This window comes from Simochromis diagramma, unplaced genomic scaffold (genome assembly GCF_900408965.1).
Source record: "Simochromis diagramma unplaced genomic scaffold, fSimDia1.1 OVJJ01000646.1, whole genome shotgun sequence".
Taxonomy (NCBI): domain Eukaryota; kingdom Metazoa; phylum Chordata; class Actinopteri; order Cichliformes; family Cichlidae; genus Simochromis; species Simochromis diagramma.
The window spans coordinates 153,840-168,426 of record NW_024387279.1 but is presented as its reverse complement, the minus strand read 5'-3'; the positions used below and the strand labels follow the sequence as shown (position 1 = coordinate 168,426).

The 14,587-nt window shown below is 41.5% G+C and overlaps 1 protein-coding gene across 4 annotated transcripts in view; it reads left to right on the top strand.

The window, feature by feature from the left end:
- Positions 1 to 14,587, top strand: part of setd5 (SET domain containing 5) — a 31,745-nt gene continuing 17,158 nt past the window's right edge. For all 4 annotated transcript variants that reach the window (XM_040003075.1, XM_040003073.1, XM_040003074.1 and 1 more), the window contains exons 1-2: positions 1 to 433; positions 14,292 to 14,556. In XM_040003075.1, coding sequence (XP_039859009.1) covers positions 14,486 to 14,556 — 71 coding nt within the window. In that variant the 5' untranslated portion in view covers positions 1 to 433; positions 14,292 to 14,485. The remainder of the gene's footprint in view (positions 434 to 14,291; positions 14,557 to 14,587) is intronic.

The following is a 14,587-nucleotide window of genomic DNA, read 5'->3' as shown; positions in this document are numbered from 1 at the left end:
TTGTGTGTCAGTTTCGCTGGGACCCGCGGTCGATGCCGGCGAGGAGGGGGATGGGCGCCTCTGCGAATGTAAGGACCGAGACAGAATCAGAGCTCTGTATCACATACAGCAGCTTATGCCCCATTATAAATAGCGATTGTAAATATACAAGACACTAAAATAAACTGATGTATTTGCCGGGGAGCTAATATAGATACTCAATGGATGCAGTGCACGTGAACAGCACAGGGAATTTAACTTTCCGTCTATGCGTGGGAGACCCTGAGAAGTTTGTTTCCTAACCCTGGAGAGGGAGCCACTTATAAGGGCAAAGGATACAGGAGACTCCGAGGCCGATATACAGGCCTGATTGGAATTGATGTTGGGATGCTCTAAGGACTTCCTACTTTACATTATATTACCTCGTTTATACAAGTTTGGAATGCCTCTTTAGGTGAGTACTTAACATTTGTGTCAATTGGCTATAGTTCTCGCTATATACGAGGGTTTGTAACTATAACCAACACACCAAATAACCATGTTTTCCGTCTACCCACCTCAGCTACGAAGCTACATAACTTAGCTAGCTAAGTACCTAGCGCCTACTTCAATTTATTACAATAAGTTATTTCCAGAAGAGTAGCTTGCTTGGCTGGCTAAAAAGCGACCTTTATCGATGATCTGCCTTACAGGGCTGCTCCGGGCTGTGTCTGGACTTCCGTGCCCTTTTCGTCGGCTCCTCGTGTTGTTTTTTTTATAGCTAGCTCGGTAGTCTGAGAATCCATCACACTGTTAGTTTTGAGCTCTAATGTTCGACCAGTATTTGAACTACGTACGTAAATCTGTTAGTAACATCATGTAAGTTAACACGAGTTTTACTCGTGTAGCATTTAGGCCATTAGAGGTCCCTTCATTATTTTTCTTATTATTTTATTGGTGTTAATGCGAAAGCTAAACGTGTCCCAGTTGGCTGTCGTTCTAACGTTACACGAGTACTTAAGTAAACTGTATTTTTTTCCAAAAGAGAACTAATGTCGTTTTCAAACATTTATAAATAAACTTCAAGTTGTTTAAGTTTGAATACCGCAGTGGTTAACCTTACAAATTCATAACATCAGTAACAGCACACTACACTTTTGCGTTTCTAGGCATGTTATTGTGTTAGTGTCAGATTAGAATACAAATGCATTCTGTTTGTTGGGCTTAAAAGTTCAGAACCAGAGCGCACAGGAAAATGCAAACTTGTTTCACCTTAAGTCAAAAACGATTTGTTGCGTTGTTTATTGACAGCATTGTTTTAAATTGTTTCCATTGTTACCACGAAATTCTCAAAGTGTTTGAAAGTAAAGTCGTGAAATGGTTTGCCACTCATGTAAGCTCAGTGGCCAGCTGCTGCGTTGGAGAACGTTAGCAGAGGCAACAAATGCTAACTTAGCCTTTGAGCTAACTTTCTGAATGTTCTCCAGGCAATTGTGTCCTTATTTTGAACCAGTATTCTACAGCTCATGCACACGCAGAGAAGTCTTTGATGTGTATACACACGATGATGTATTTGCAAGCCGAAATCCCGTGGATTTCTGCCCCGAGTTTTATGGAAAATACGGCGCTCACATCGTGGTGGTGTTTGCTACATCATGTTAATGCATTTGTCTCATTCCTAGCTTCGCTCGGGTGTGTTGTTCATACTGAAAAAGCTCAGTTGTGTTTTGGCCATATATCTCTTGCCTCTTGTTTTCCCTCTGTGGATGTAGGCTCTAACAAACAGAAAACCAGAGTTGTTGGGTAGTGACTTGCTGTTCTTCACCTCCCCCAACCTACCAACCCCCAGTCTCCGTGGTGGCGGTTAAAAGAAATGGGTGGTATTTCAGAGAGGGGAGCGCTTGTTTCCTTTTTTAGCCTCCATTTTTTTAATTCCAGCGTGTGAGTAGCACTGTTGAAGTCTGACTGTAGCGATCACAACTTTTACTCAAGTTGAAGACTACTAAACTTCTCGTTACGTTTTAACACGTCGTACTTTGTGGTGTTTGACATTCCCAACCTTTTCTTGATTATGACACCGTATTTCGTTTTCACCTACACCTCCGTTGGGGTGAGAAGGAAAGAAGCTCTGGGTTGTTATTCGATTTCGAAGTTTAGATTAGAGTATCTCTATGCAAAGTAATAGCATAAAACAATACCTTTCCCTGTGTGGCTTATTTGATGATGAGCGTATTTCGGAATACAAACTGTTGCCCAGTTTGTACCAGAGTAGAGTTTCTCCTCTGAGTCGCACCACATAAGCTTGCATTGTGCGGAGCTGAAATTCGGCGCTGTGGACGTAGCAAGTAGAGAAGGGAGACGGTGCTTTTGCTTTGGTAGGACAGTTGAATCAAAACCACTGGACGTGAAATCTGTCTTGAATTCACAAGGGCTTTATTTCGTTGTCTCATTTCCATTATTATTTTTTCATTTATTTTAGTTTTAAATCACTTATGTAACTGAATACTATGCTACGAACCCAGATGGCAATCGTTAAGTTATTTGTTGTTTGGTTGCTCACCACTAAAAATCTACCTAATAAGGAGATTTGAGGCTACAAAACATGTGGCTTCTTCTCCACTGAGCCCTCGTTTACCTAGCTTCATGAGTACAAAGGTTACACGTGCCCTGCTGGGGGTTGTTCAGCCAGAGTTAAGTATTTGGATCGATCTGTATGACTATTGGAAGCCAGATCAGTTTTCCAAGGATTGTTTTGATCGGTTGCAACTAGCATTCTCTGAATATGTTTCCTGTCTTTTAATAGACAGAGTGAGCTGCATTCTCTCTCTTCCCCCCCCCCCCCCCATTTCTTATCTTGAACAAACAATACACTTACTAACAGAGACAAAGACATGGGAGAGAGCAAAAATGCATCTAGTATTTAGGACAGGGGCAAGTACATACAGCAGCAAACGTTACTTACTTGACCCACCACTCCAGGGAAGCTAAAACTGTACTGCTGGGTTGCTTGTTACTGCTCTGTCGGAAAGCCGTCTGCCATATTGGTTTTCCAGGCCTATCAAGCAGCTTTGCATATGTTTTAGTGAGAGGTGTGTGTTTTTGTGGTGGGGGTAGGGGTAGTTACATCAGTTAGGCTGTCTTTGAGAGCATAATAATCAGTACTTGTGTGTACATGTGAGTGGAAATGTTTGAGGGACATGGACCCTTCTTTCCCACTATGGGCCGCTGAAAATTTGGCAATACGAAGAATGTGCAGACAGACAAGGTTAGCTTGGCCCAGTTTTTGTGTTGGTGAGAAATGCTCCGCTTCACTTAATAATTTTCACCTAGCAATTTAAGACAAAGACATATAACTGCTTTGTGACATGTCCTTGAAAGCATAATTGGCCCGAGTAGGCACTGTGGATCATGCAAAATCTTTAGAGGTTTTTAACTCTGGTTTATGTACAGAGGCGAATAAAGCAGGATGTTGGCCTATTTCCAAATGAAGACAGGATTCTCTCTGCGTGCAGACAGTGGGAGAAGGGCGCAGGGATTGTTGCTGTGAGGAAAAGGGGGGGGGGACCCTATCCTCTTAGCTTGCCATTTGCATGCTGATGACACTCTGTATCATTACATGGAGGGCAGGTGTAGCTATTGATATTGTAATAAGGTTTTGTGTGTGCTGTGCTCATGTGATCAAGTTAGCCAAGTTACCATTGTGGTTCTATGTAACCTGTATTCACTTCAGTGAATATGTCATATGCATTTTAGTTGCGGTGCATTTTATTAACAATGTTTTATTCCTTAAATACAAATTAATCTTTTTTTAAATTAATTCTTAAAGTGTTATTTATCTTTTTAATATCTTCAGTGCCCTTGAGCTACCCATCAAGCCTTTTCTTCTTAATTTTAGGTACATATTACTTTCTCCTCTGTAGCATTTCCTCTGCAGCCGCTGTGTGTTATGCGGCTTGCTGTCTTTCACAACAGGGTTAAAAACAAGTCCCTGTGACGCCTGCCTTAGTGGTGGCTTCCTATTGGTGCATGAGCTCTGAAGTTGCTCCAATGGGGCGCAGCTCTTCCTCAGTGCTGGGGGAGCAGTGTTGCAGAGGGCTGCACTGGTTAATTCTGTTTTGTGCCGAGAAGCAATGCTTCTTGGGAGAATAATGGAGGAGGAGGAGGAGGCGGCTAGGGTTAAAAAAAAAAGAAAAAAAAGAAACACAAGGCTGAAGGGGGGTGAAGCAGGCAATCTATGTAATCGTCTCTTGCTTGCTTGCTCGCTCTTTCTCTCTCTCTCTCTCCTTGTTTTAGTGCACTGTGATGTTGTGTCCTTCATTTCCTTTTCTTTGTCTTACCTCACATTGCTCATCTTGCTCTCTACTGGTATGTGGTTTTGCATACAGCTTAGAGTTTCTGTCTGTCCCGTCCACCTTTTGAACTGCAGGCAGCCATTTTAGACTTCGCCACATTAATCCTGTTTCTTTCTTTCCTCTCCAGTCTTACTGCCTCTTCCAGTGCTCACCACAATAATAATTGTGATGATGATGATGAACTGCCCAGCTGTTTTGTAAAAAACATCAGATTGGAAAATCTAAAAGGACAAATCTGGATGTGAGTGCCCTGAGGGTGCTGTCAGTCTGGTAGAAAGCTTAAAAATAAAACGGAGCAGAAGGAAAAGCATTTTTTTGGTACCAAAGTCAATCCAGACAAGTCTGCTTGCAGATGCCCTTATTTCTAATGCACCACACTGGGACTAAAAATCGGGTAAATGAGTGACCAGTGCAAACTGGAGGGGGAGAGAGAGAGAGAGAGAGGGATATCTGACTTGGACTATGAAAGGCTTATATATAACAGCAGTTCAAAATGGCTGCCAAGGTCCACTCTTTTCTCCTTTGAGTGACACCTTCCAGTCTCACACCAGAAAGTACAGCATATGTATGCTGCAGCAACGTGGTGGCAGGGCAAGGCCTCGTGCCACTCTAGATAATACTGTCACCCAAAAGAGGAAATGGAAATGTCATGTAAATGTGTTTGTCATGCAGTGAGATCACGTGGTGTAGGACAGAGGGTTTATATTATGTCAGAGCATGAGCTTACCTAACAACAAGATTCCTCCTCCTTTTGTGTGTGTGGGGGGTGGGGGGGTTCCTCTCATACCTTTGCTAGACTACTCCTTGGAAAACATCTCTTCCCACATTTAGTAGTATTTTAAAGGGAATGCTGCTATTCATGAAAACTCAAGTGTTCTCTGAAGCTTTTTAAAATGTTTAGCTTAGTTAGCTCCCCAACAGAGAAATTTTCAGTTGAGGTTTATCACTACAGTAACCCTGTTGGTTATTATCCTTTTAATGTTGCTGTTGTTTTGGTGCGCTGAGTCAGTCTTTTAATAGCAGCCCATTTGACTTCGACTTCAGGGGAAGAATGACCATACAGGTGTGGCAGAAAGACACTGTCTGAATTTTGCTTAGTCCTTTGTTTTTTCCTCTTCAGGGTTACTGAGCCTGAAATGGACAGTAGCTGGCTTGTTTGGCTTGAAACAGATGATTGATTTTATGTCATGCTTAGCCCTGCTGTCGACTGCTCTCTCCCTCACCCTTCTTACAGCACCCACTTGGCCTTTGTTCTCTATTGTGTGTCTCTCATCTCCAGTCTGGTCCTGGTCCATTCAGGCAGCTGGACATTGTTGTGTTAATGGCAGGCCACACTGCGCTCCCAGGAAGCTTGACCGCTCAGCATGACAACAGCCACATCATGGCTAAAGTTGAAGCATTATCTAGTGACAGATAAACTCAGCTGCAAGTCACTATAGCATATAATATTCTTAACTGTGTGTGGACCTGATGCTTGCATCACTTATTCATACTTCGTCCCTTTACCCACATGTTTTGAGGTTATGCCGAGTAGGCTTTGTTGTTTATATTTGTGTGCAGTTGCCTGAACAGTTGGCCGATGCCTCAGTCAGATCACAGCTTGTTCCAGGAGCATTCTCAGCTGGCTGGCTGTGTGGAAACCATATCTGTTTCAGGCAGCTCTTGAACTTTGTAATTGTGGTTGAAGCCCACGATTATGCTGCTGCAGTGCAGTGAGGGATAGTCTGTAGTCCCAAGTATCTGAATGTTTCATCTTGTTTATTCAAATGTTCTATTTTGCCTGGTTCAAAGATTTCAGGGAAGAGAATGACACAGTTTGGAATAAGCTACTGATTGAGCTGTGTGGGTGATTTTTGCCTTCTTTTTATGAGAATAATAATAGTAATATTTTGTTGCTTGAGAGAAACAAACTGTTATGTCACCATGGCAGTGGAAGCCATTGTTAGTCATATTAGAATGTACAAATGAACTACGTGGATAAAAATACCTACCATAAGGGCCATCTTTTCAAATCCTCCCTTAAGAGGCTCATTATCCTGTAGATGTTCTGTGTTTAGAGAAATCTGCGAAGCAGCATTATAATGCATGTCAAAATGCTCGGTACAAATCTATGTTAAAGTCCCTCACATCCTGTTTAGTGTGTGTGTGTGTGTGTGTGTGTGTGTGTGTGTTTATCATTTTGTTTTATTGTGAATTTGTTTGGGTAAGTGTGAAATAAGATCTGGACTGAGCCATGCTCTCCCTGACCGCATATCCCGTTTGTCTTTAAGCCAGGCCCTATTGATTTGCCTGCTCTTCATCTTCTATTTCCTTTTGCTGTTGCTTAGAGTGCAGTTCAACCTGCACATTTCTGGGGAATGGCAGATATATTCATATCCTGCCTAGTACAGCCAGCATGTGTGCGGGGGCAGAGTGAGGGGGTTGGTGTAATCTCACTGGACTGTACGTGTTGTGGAGGCTTGGTCGGGCACAGGTGGACACTGTGCATGGACATGCTGTTAAACTCCAGTTTTGTTTTTGGGGATTTTTTTGCTTTTGTTGTTGTTTTTGTTTATGTTTGTGCCTGTGAAGACCACTTATTGGTTTCATCAAAGCTATAGGTGGCAAGACATGGTGTTTGGCCTGCTTCGCCAGTTAATTTAATGTCTTAATCAAAATTGTAATGGCACATAAAATAGGAAAAAAATGCACGCACAGGTTAATCTTTGTGAAATTGAAATCTGAGAATGGCCATTGGCTTTGTTTTTCTTTCATTTTCAGAAAGAAAAACAAAGCCAGTGGTTGTTTTTCAGTCTTCTACCTGTAGTGTAGTGTACCTGTAGTGCCATGTTCTTTGTCTCTTGGAGGTCATTTAGCTCTTAGTGTAGCTTCAAAAACAGTATTTTAAATTTGCAACACTGAAGTCAACATTTTACTGTAAACAAAATGGCCACAGTACATGCTCTAGATTTTGTTCAGTTGACTTAATTGCATTTATTCCAGTGCTGTGCCTTTCTCACATGGTAATATCAGCATTACCTTAATGCAGAAGTGATATTGCAGTTCTATTCTAAGGCTTGGAGGTGAAGGATTTTATAACTCGTTCTTAAATGCTACTCAAATGTTGTATAGTTCTAGTCAAACACATTACTGGATCATTTTTAGAAGGAAGGTTGGTACTCTAGCCTTCTCGAATGTTGTGGAGATGTACAGCTCATTGTCCTGGTTGGTGGCGTTGAACTGGTCACTGCCATTGTACATTGAAAAAAACGAGAATAAAAATTTATCTGAGTAGCATTTCTGGCATCGATTACCAAGGGCAGTTTGTGAGGTTGGCTAGTTGCACCATCTAAAACAAAGCCGTATTCCTCAAGGACACATTATCTGTATTGGGATTGAAAATGTTGGTGTAATGCTTACCAGCAGCAGGTATGATGCTAAACTTTTGAACATTCACCACAGTTTTTTGTTACTTGTTTGATGTGATAAATCAAATCTAGACTTCCTGTCGTTTTGTAGTTTTTATTGACTTAATCTGTACATTTCTTTAGAACAATGTTTTGTTTTTGTTTGTTTATTTGCCAAATTAATATGGTCCACCATGTAAGGTCTTTATAATTTGGTTACATAAAGACTTGGTTAATAGTGCTGCAGTAGAGGAAATGATCTGGACTAAGATTAAATTTGTCATTCTGCTGTTATTTGTGAAGAACCATGTTAGAGTGTGTGTGTGTGTGTGTGTGTGTGTGTATATGTATGTATGTGTGTATATGTATGTATATGTGTATATATGTGTGTGTGTGTATATATAATAAAAATAATATATAAATTTTTTATTTATTTTCTTTAATATTTATTAGGGGTGTAACGATACACAAAATTCACGGTTCGATATTTTTTCGATACAAAAAAAATGTTCATGCCTTTTTAATTTGTCATTTATTAAAATTATAAATATATATTTGAACTCAAAAGTACTGTTTTTAAATTTAACCCTAACCCTTGTGCCTGTTTTTTATTTTGACAGCGAATGCGCACCTGCGGACCACTTATGTGCAGCCCTGGTTATTTAGCTCGTCATATTGCAGCCACAGAAATTATTTTGTCCATGAAACCATAAAGCTGCACTTTCTTTTTGCCTTATAGTCTGATTTGTCATAACTTCTCCGTTTTGTGGTAAGCTTTTCTTTGGCTGTCACTTCTTCACCCTGACCTGTCTTATTTGGCTCAGCAGAACTAAAATATATATCCTGCTGCTTTTACACACGCACTCACATAAGCTCAGCGATTCTCTGCGCGATCAACCTCTCACATGTTTAAGCTGCGGGAGATTTCACTTGTCATGTTTGCATAGTAAGCTAACGATTAATAAGACGATGTCAGAGGAATTGGTGCACAAATTATCATCACTCACAGATCAGTGCTGTCGCTCTCTATACACAGTTCGCACGATTGCAAAGTGAAAGCAAAACAAACAAGCGCAAATTCAAACGCGACTTCAATATGTCACATATTGACAGTGGCTCACCAATGCCAATGACATAATTACCCAGCTACATTTCTGAAAGAATGCAAAAGCATTGACATATATTTTTCCTTCCTACAATAGCCCGACGGGCAGGGAAGAGAGAGATTTTGGTAGCCCGACTGAAAAAATCGCTAGCTCCGGGACGTCGGGCTAGCGATATTGCAAGCCCTGTATCTGATTGAGGAATCACTCATCTTTGGAAAAGAGAGTTTATTACAGAGAAATGTCTCTTTCCAAAATAAAAGCTATACTATCCGCTTCTTCTGGGCTATATTCTCAGCAGCATAAGGAGAATCATGTGCTAACAGCTGTCTAAATGACTCGGCTAAAGTTAGTAGCATGCTTGTTGTTTTTGTCTTTGCACTAGGGTGATGTCGGCGTAAATGTGCAGTCATATTCGTTGTGTTCCTACTAGTGCTTTCAGGTTGATCTCGTTGAAATGACCTTAACGACACAACACGGCAAATCTCCGTTAACGAGCTACCGCCGATCGCCCCGTGCATGGGGCTAGACGGCCAACACGTTAATGAGCTAACTGCGCTAACACACTAGTTCCCACCCATGTAATTGAGCATTGCATGGCACATCCAACATACTGTTTTACTTTAGTCCATGACTCGCTTACCTTCAGGGTCATACGTCACATGAAAACCAAAATAATTCCAAACGCCAGATCTGAATGAGGTTCAATTTGCCTGTTGCAAGTAGAGCTTAACTTCTGTCTCGCTAGCTTGCCCTGCTCTCTTCCTTCTGACTATGCTGTCTGTGTTGAGCGCTCAGTGGATCTGCGCTCGACAGTGCAGCCTAGGCGGAGTAGTCGAACACAGATTCACTGAGCGCTCAACACAGACAGCATCGTCAGAAGGAAAATTGATAAAATAAATTACAAATGTTGTATTGTTCGATACATATGCGTACCGAACCGAAAGCACTGTATCGAACGGTTCAATATCGATACGAATATCGTTGCACCCCTAGTGTATGTGTGTGTGTGTGTGTGTGTGTGTGTGTGTGTGTGTGTGTATGTATATATGTGTGTGTGTGTGTGTGTGTATATATGTGTGTGTGTGTGTGTATATATATATATATATATATATATGGCCTAAATGTTATGCATCTATCTGCCACCAGATGGCGTCTTGTTGTTGAGAAATGCCAAACATCTGTTAATTTAGGCCTGATCTTATTATTAACACTATTAGAATGAGATCACGGATACTGGTAGCATAAATGAGCTTTCTCCGAAAGGTGGATGAGCTCTGGCCTGGCAATAGGATGACAAGTTTAGTCATTCGGGAGGGGTTCGGAGTAGAACCGGTACTCCTCAACATCGAAAAGAAGATGGCTGTTGCCTCCAGGGTAAGCTGTTCCAGCCTGGTATGTCCTACCAGGACGAGGCTCTGGCGTAGATCTGGGACGTGCTGGAAATATTACAGTATTTTAGGACCATAAGGCGCACCGGATTATAAGGCGCACTGTCGATGAACGGGTCTGTTTTCATACATAAGGCGCACTGAATTATAAGGCGCATTAAGCGAAACAAAATCAGATCAAACTTTACTCAGCTTATTCGTTTTGCTTCCTCAACTTCCGTACCACTGATTCATTAATATTGAAATCTCTCGCAGCTGCTCCAATCCCTTGTTGTTGCAGTATATTAATGAATAACCTCGTATTGTGGATGGATTATCTCTGTTGTTCTCCTGAAGTTTGGTCTTTTTACAGCATCAGGAACCCTCACGTTAACTTTTATCAAGTGAAAAAAAGTCAGTGTTCATCCCTCCAGCTTCACTGTTTACGTTATGCTAACGTAGCTGTGTCGCTAGCGATCACATAGCACAGCATTATATACCAGCTAGCCAATCTTCAGTAACCCTTCAAAAGTCACTGCTGTTTAGTTTTCTGTCTTCATTTATGTTGGAAGTGATAGCAGAGCTGTACGTTTTAATTTTTTCAGAAATCTCTCAGTCAGAACATGCTATATCATGTTTTTAGGTGGAAACTAGCGAGCTAACTTCCTGCTGACTTCTAATTTCATAAATTCTGTTTTCATGGATGTCTGGATGTTAAACTTAATTGTTACACCTGGTAAAGCAGCAACACTGATAATTTTATTAAAGATGAAAATTTTTAGTTTTTAACTCTGTGATGCCGCAGTGTTCGTTTGACTTTGGGGCCTGAAGCAGACGGAGGACCTGGATTACTCCACCAGGCGCCTCACTACGGTAGCCGTAATGCTCCGATAATCCATCAAGCGGTTCAGCTTCATAGCTTACTAAAGTCATACTAAAACATTTTTGACAGATTTTTGAGCGCCGTGTACCTCATAAAATCGGTGCGAGGTCAGTAAGCACAACCAGACATCATACATAAGGTGCACTGGATTATAAGGTGCACTGTCAATTTTGGAGAAAATTAAAGTTAAGTGCGCCTTACAGTGTGGAAAATACGGTATGTCTATGAGCTGGTCTGGGAAGGGCTTGGCATTTCCCTGGTTAAGCTGATGGAGGTAGCTGACGAGAGGGAGGTCTGGGATTCCTTGCTGGTGCTCCCGTGCTGGTGCTCCCGTGACCCACTTTCAGATAAGAAAATAGCTGGATGATGTTGTTTTGTTATTTTAGAGTTTATCTTTTAGTGCAGTGCGTGAGCAGCGTACATCATTCATTCGCATTGTGTCATGCACTATTCAGAAGCAGTTCATTCGTTTCTCTGATGTTAATTTGTCATATTTTAATAATATATATGCATGCTCGTCACTATATGAAATGTGCTCACTATTTAAACCAGGTATTTGTACAATATACAAAGACTCGTCTGGCATTATGAGAGAGATTTAAGTGACGTTTGTGTCTCCTTATGAGCTGTTCATTTTGTGTGCATGTTCCTCCCCTTTGGACTTGTCTCCGAAATGGCCTCTGTTCTACTGAAGTGAAAAGACTTTGAGCCTTTTGGTAATTTGAGCCCAGTATTCATGGCTGGAGGAATGAACAAGGGAGAGAGGGTGGTGTTAGGGAGGAGAAGCGAGGTAAAGAAAGGCTTTCCTTCTTCGTATGGAATTTACCTCCCTAGCACCCCGTCTGGTTCTTTTGGAAGGATCCCAAGTAGTGAGACTTTGAGTTGGGTAGGCCCAAGGTGTCTATTTCTGAGGCAGTGATCTTCCACAGGGTTCCCCAGCAGCTTAAAGAGCCCTTGAATGAGGTGCTCTACTACATGCCATCTTCTAAATATCTAAATCTGAGGCAAACTTCAGTTAAGTCGTTGTCTGTCTGTGCTTGTTGTTTGTTTTCATGTATCTAGTAAGTCATGCTTAAAGAGGAGCAGTTCCTGAAAGAGCAAAATATTTTTGTGTGTATGTGTCTTGTGTCCTTATCTGATAGATGCATGGGAGCTGTTTTCTTCTTGTCACCTACCCATGTGCATAGGCACATGTGCATTTTCAGCTCTATGGTGCTGACATTCTTTTTGACAGTGAGCTGACCTTGACATTATTGGAAGCTCCCAATCTTTCTGTAGTTGCCTTGGGGCTGGGGCGCAAGGGCAGCACTCGCTGTAGCCAAGGGACCACTCTAGAAATGTCATGCATCCTGTTGTTCTTAATTAACATGGATGCCTGCTATTAAAGCAGCCTGTTTGAGTGTCGGGCTTACTCTTGTTGCAATGGATCTTATCACTATGGGGTTTTATAAGCTAATGTATCTATGTGCTTGTTTGACCAGGGGATGACCTTGGTGAGAGCCAAATCCTCTCATTGTCGTGTGAACAGCGCACAGGAAGACGTGTTCCTCTTTCTGCAGATCTTGCTTTTAGCTCCGCTTCTGTCAGGGTCGTTGAGTGAGCGCAAGCAGGAGAACAAGATACAGTGTGGGTCAGTGTTTCAGCTAAGTGTGGTCACATGACAAGAGGGATGGGCCTCATCTTGAATGACTCACCTCTACAGCTGTCTGAGCAAAAAAGCGCCTCCTATTGGTTTCTCCATTACTGCATCCTGATGGGAGTGTAAGCAGAGCTGTAAATCCCCTGGTTGTTTTTTCTGCTCTTTGAATAGTCTCACCTCCCTCCTCCATGTTAAACACCTCCGTATGGATAAGAGATGGGCCCATCACACAATGTCCATATCGAGTTATCATTGTAGACGCAGGCAGATAAATGCTCTCTTCGACTACATGAAGCCTTTATTGTCAAGATGACTCAGCAAATTTGGTTCTTTGTTATTTGTGCAACAGTGGGTTTCCTGTTTAATGTTTAGGTTATGTGGTCGTGACAACCTGACAACACTGTCAGTTTTCAGTCAAGGCAGTAACCTGTTGTAAACTCTGGTAGTTGTTTATATATGGTAAAGTGCCCTTATAAACAAGCCCTGTCTCTTTCATTAGGGAATGTACATTCAGTTAGTGGTCATCTTTTTGTGTCTAATCAGAAATATGGACTTCACCATAAATGTTGACCTTTGGAAAGCTGTTGGGAAAAAAAAATGTTGGAGGCAACTCAGTAACTTATTCATTGTTTAATCAAACAGCTGTGACAAGGAAAGTTGTTTGAGTAGGTATAGAGTCAGCGTTTCACTAAACATAAGTCTGTAGCCTTTTTTCAATGCTGACACTCTGATTCCATAACAGGAAAACCACACTAAATATGAAAATGATTAACAGCTGCATTCAATTTAGCTGTGTGTCCAGGTTCCTGGCATTGCACACACTTTCCCTTTGGTTTACTGCAGTGATTTGCAACCAAGGGTACAAGTACCTTCGTGGGTGGGAGTCGGGGTTGCTTTCGTGGGAAGTAACTGACGGTCCACTCCCCAATGAAACACTTAAATAAACAAAACTAAGAACAGGAAGTATAAATTAACTGCTAGGTGTCATGAAAAACCTGTAGAAATACACAAACAAATACAAAAATACCTTACTTGGTACTGGTAACAAGTGAAACCTTTTTGTTAAAGGCCTACACGAGAAGTTGCAACTAGCTAACAATAAGGATAAATGAGCAGAAATGTTAGCTAAACATAACAGAAAAAATACTATGTTTAGCAAACAGTTATGTTTTGTAAGACATTCGAAAATTATTAGCTGTAAATACAGTTAGCAGTTAATTATGATCTAAACATAAAGAGTAAACCATTTGACTTTTCATTTTTAAAGGATTTGACTAAATGTAAATGATAAATACTGCAGTTGAAATGTCAGGCAATAGGTATGGATGAATAGTTGTTGGATGACAGTTTGCAAAAAAGTGAAATGGATATGAAATGTGAGTAAATTGTTCTCGATATTACAGTTAAATCACAATAATACTTCCTGTTTTATAATATTAGACACACAAAGCTGTCTATAGAAGATAACATGTCTATGATTGAATATGCAGTTCATTCCAAGATGCATTGCTTATTTTGAGCCATTCGTTGATTGTCTGTATTCAGGCAATGGATCTGTATGTAACTGATGGCATGTCTGTCTTGTACCCATTCTTCTCAGGTCCCCCATGACCGTGAGCCGTGGGCTACGGCTCGGCGGCACCCCACCTCTGGAGTGGTCTGTTGCTGTAATTGGGACCCTGTGATTCCTCGCTTCACCTCTCCTCCTTCCCCTATCCCATCCTGTCCCCCCCCTTCCCCTCCCCTTCCTCCCCCCTCTTCCCCCCCCTCCCACGCGTCGCTGTGCTGGACGTCATGAGCATAGTAATCGCTCTGGGAGTCACCACACCTGAAACGTCTTATTCAGATATGGCTGCTGGATCAGAGTACGTAGTCAGTTTCAGCAAGGTGTGACTT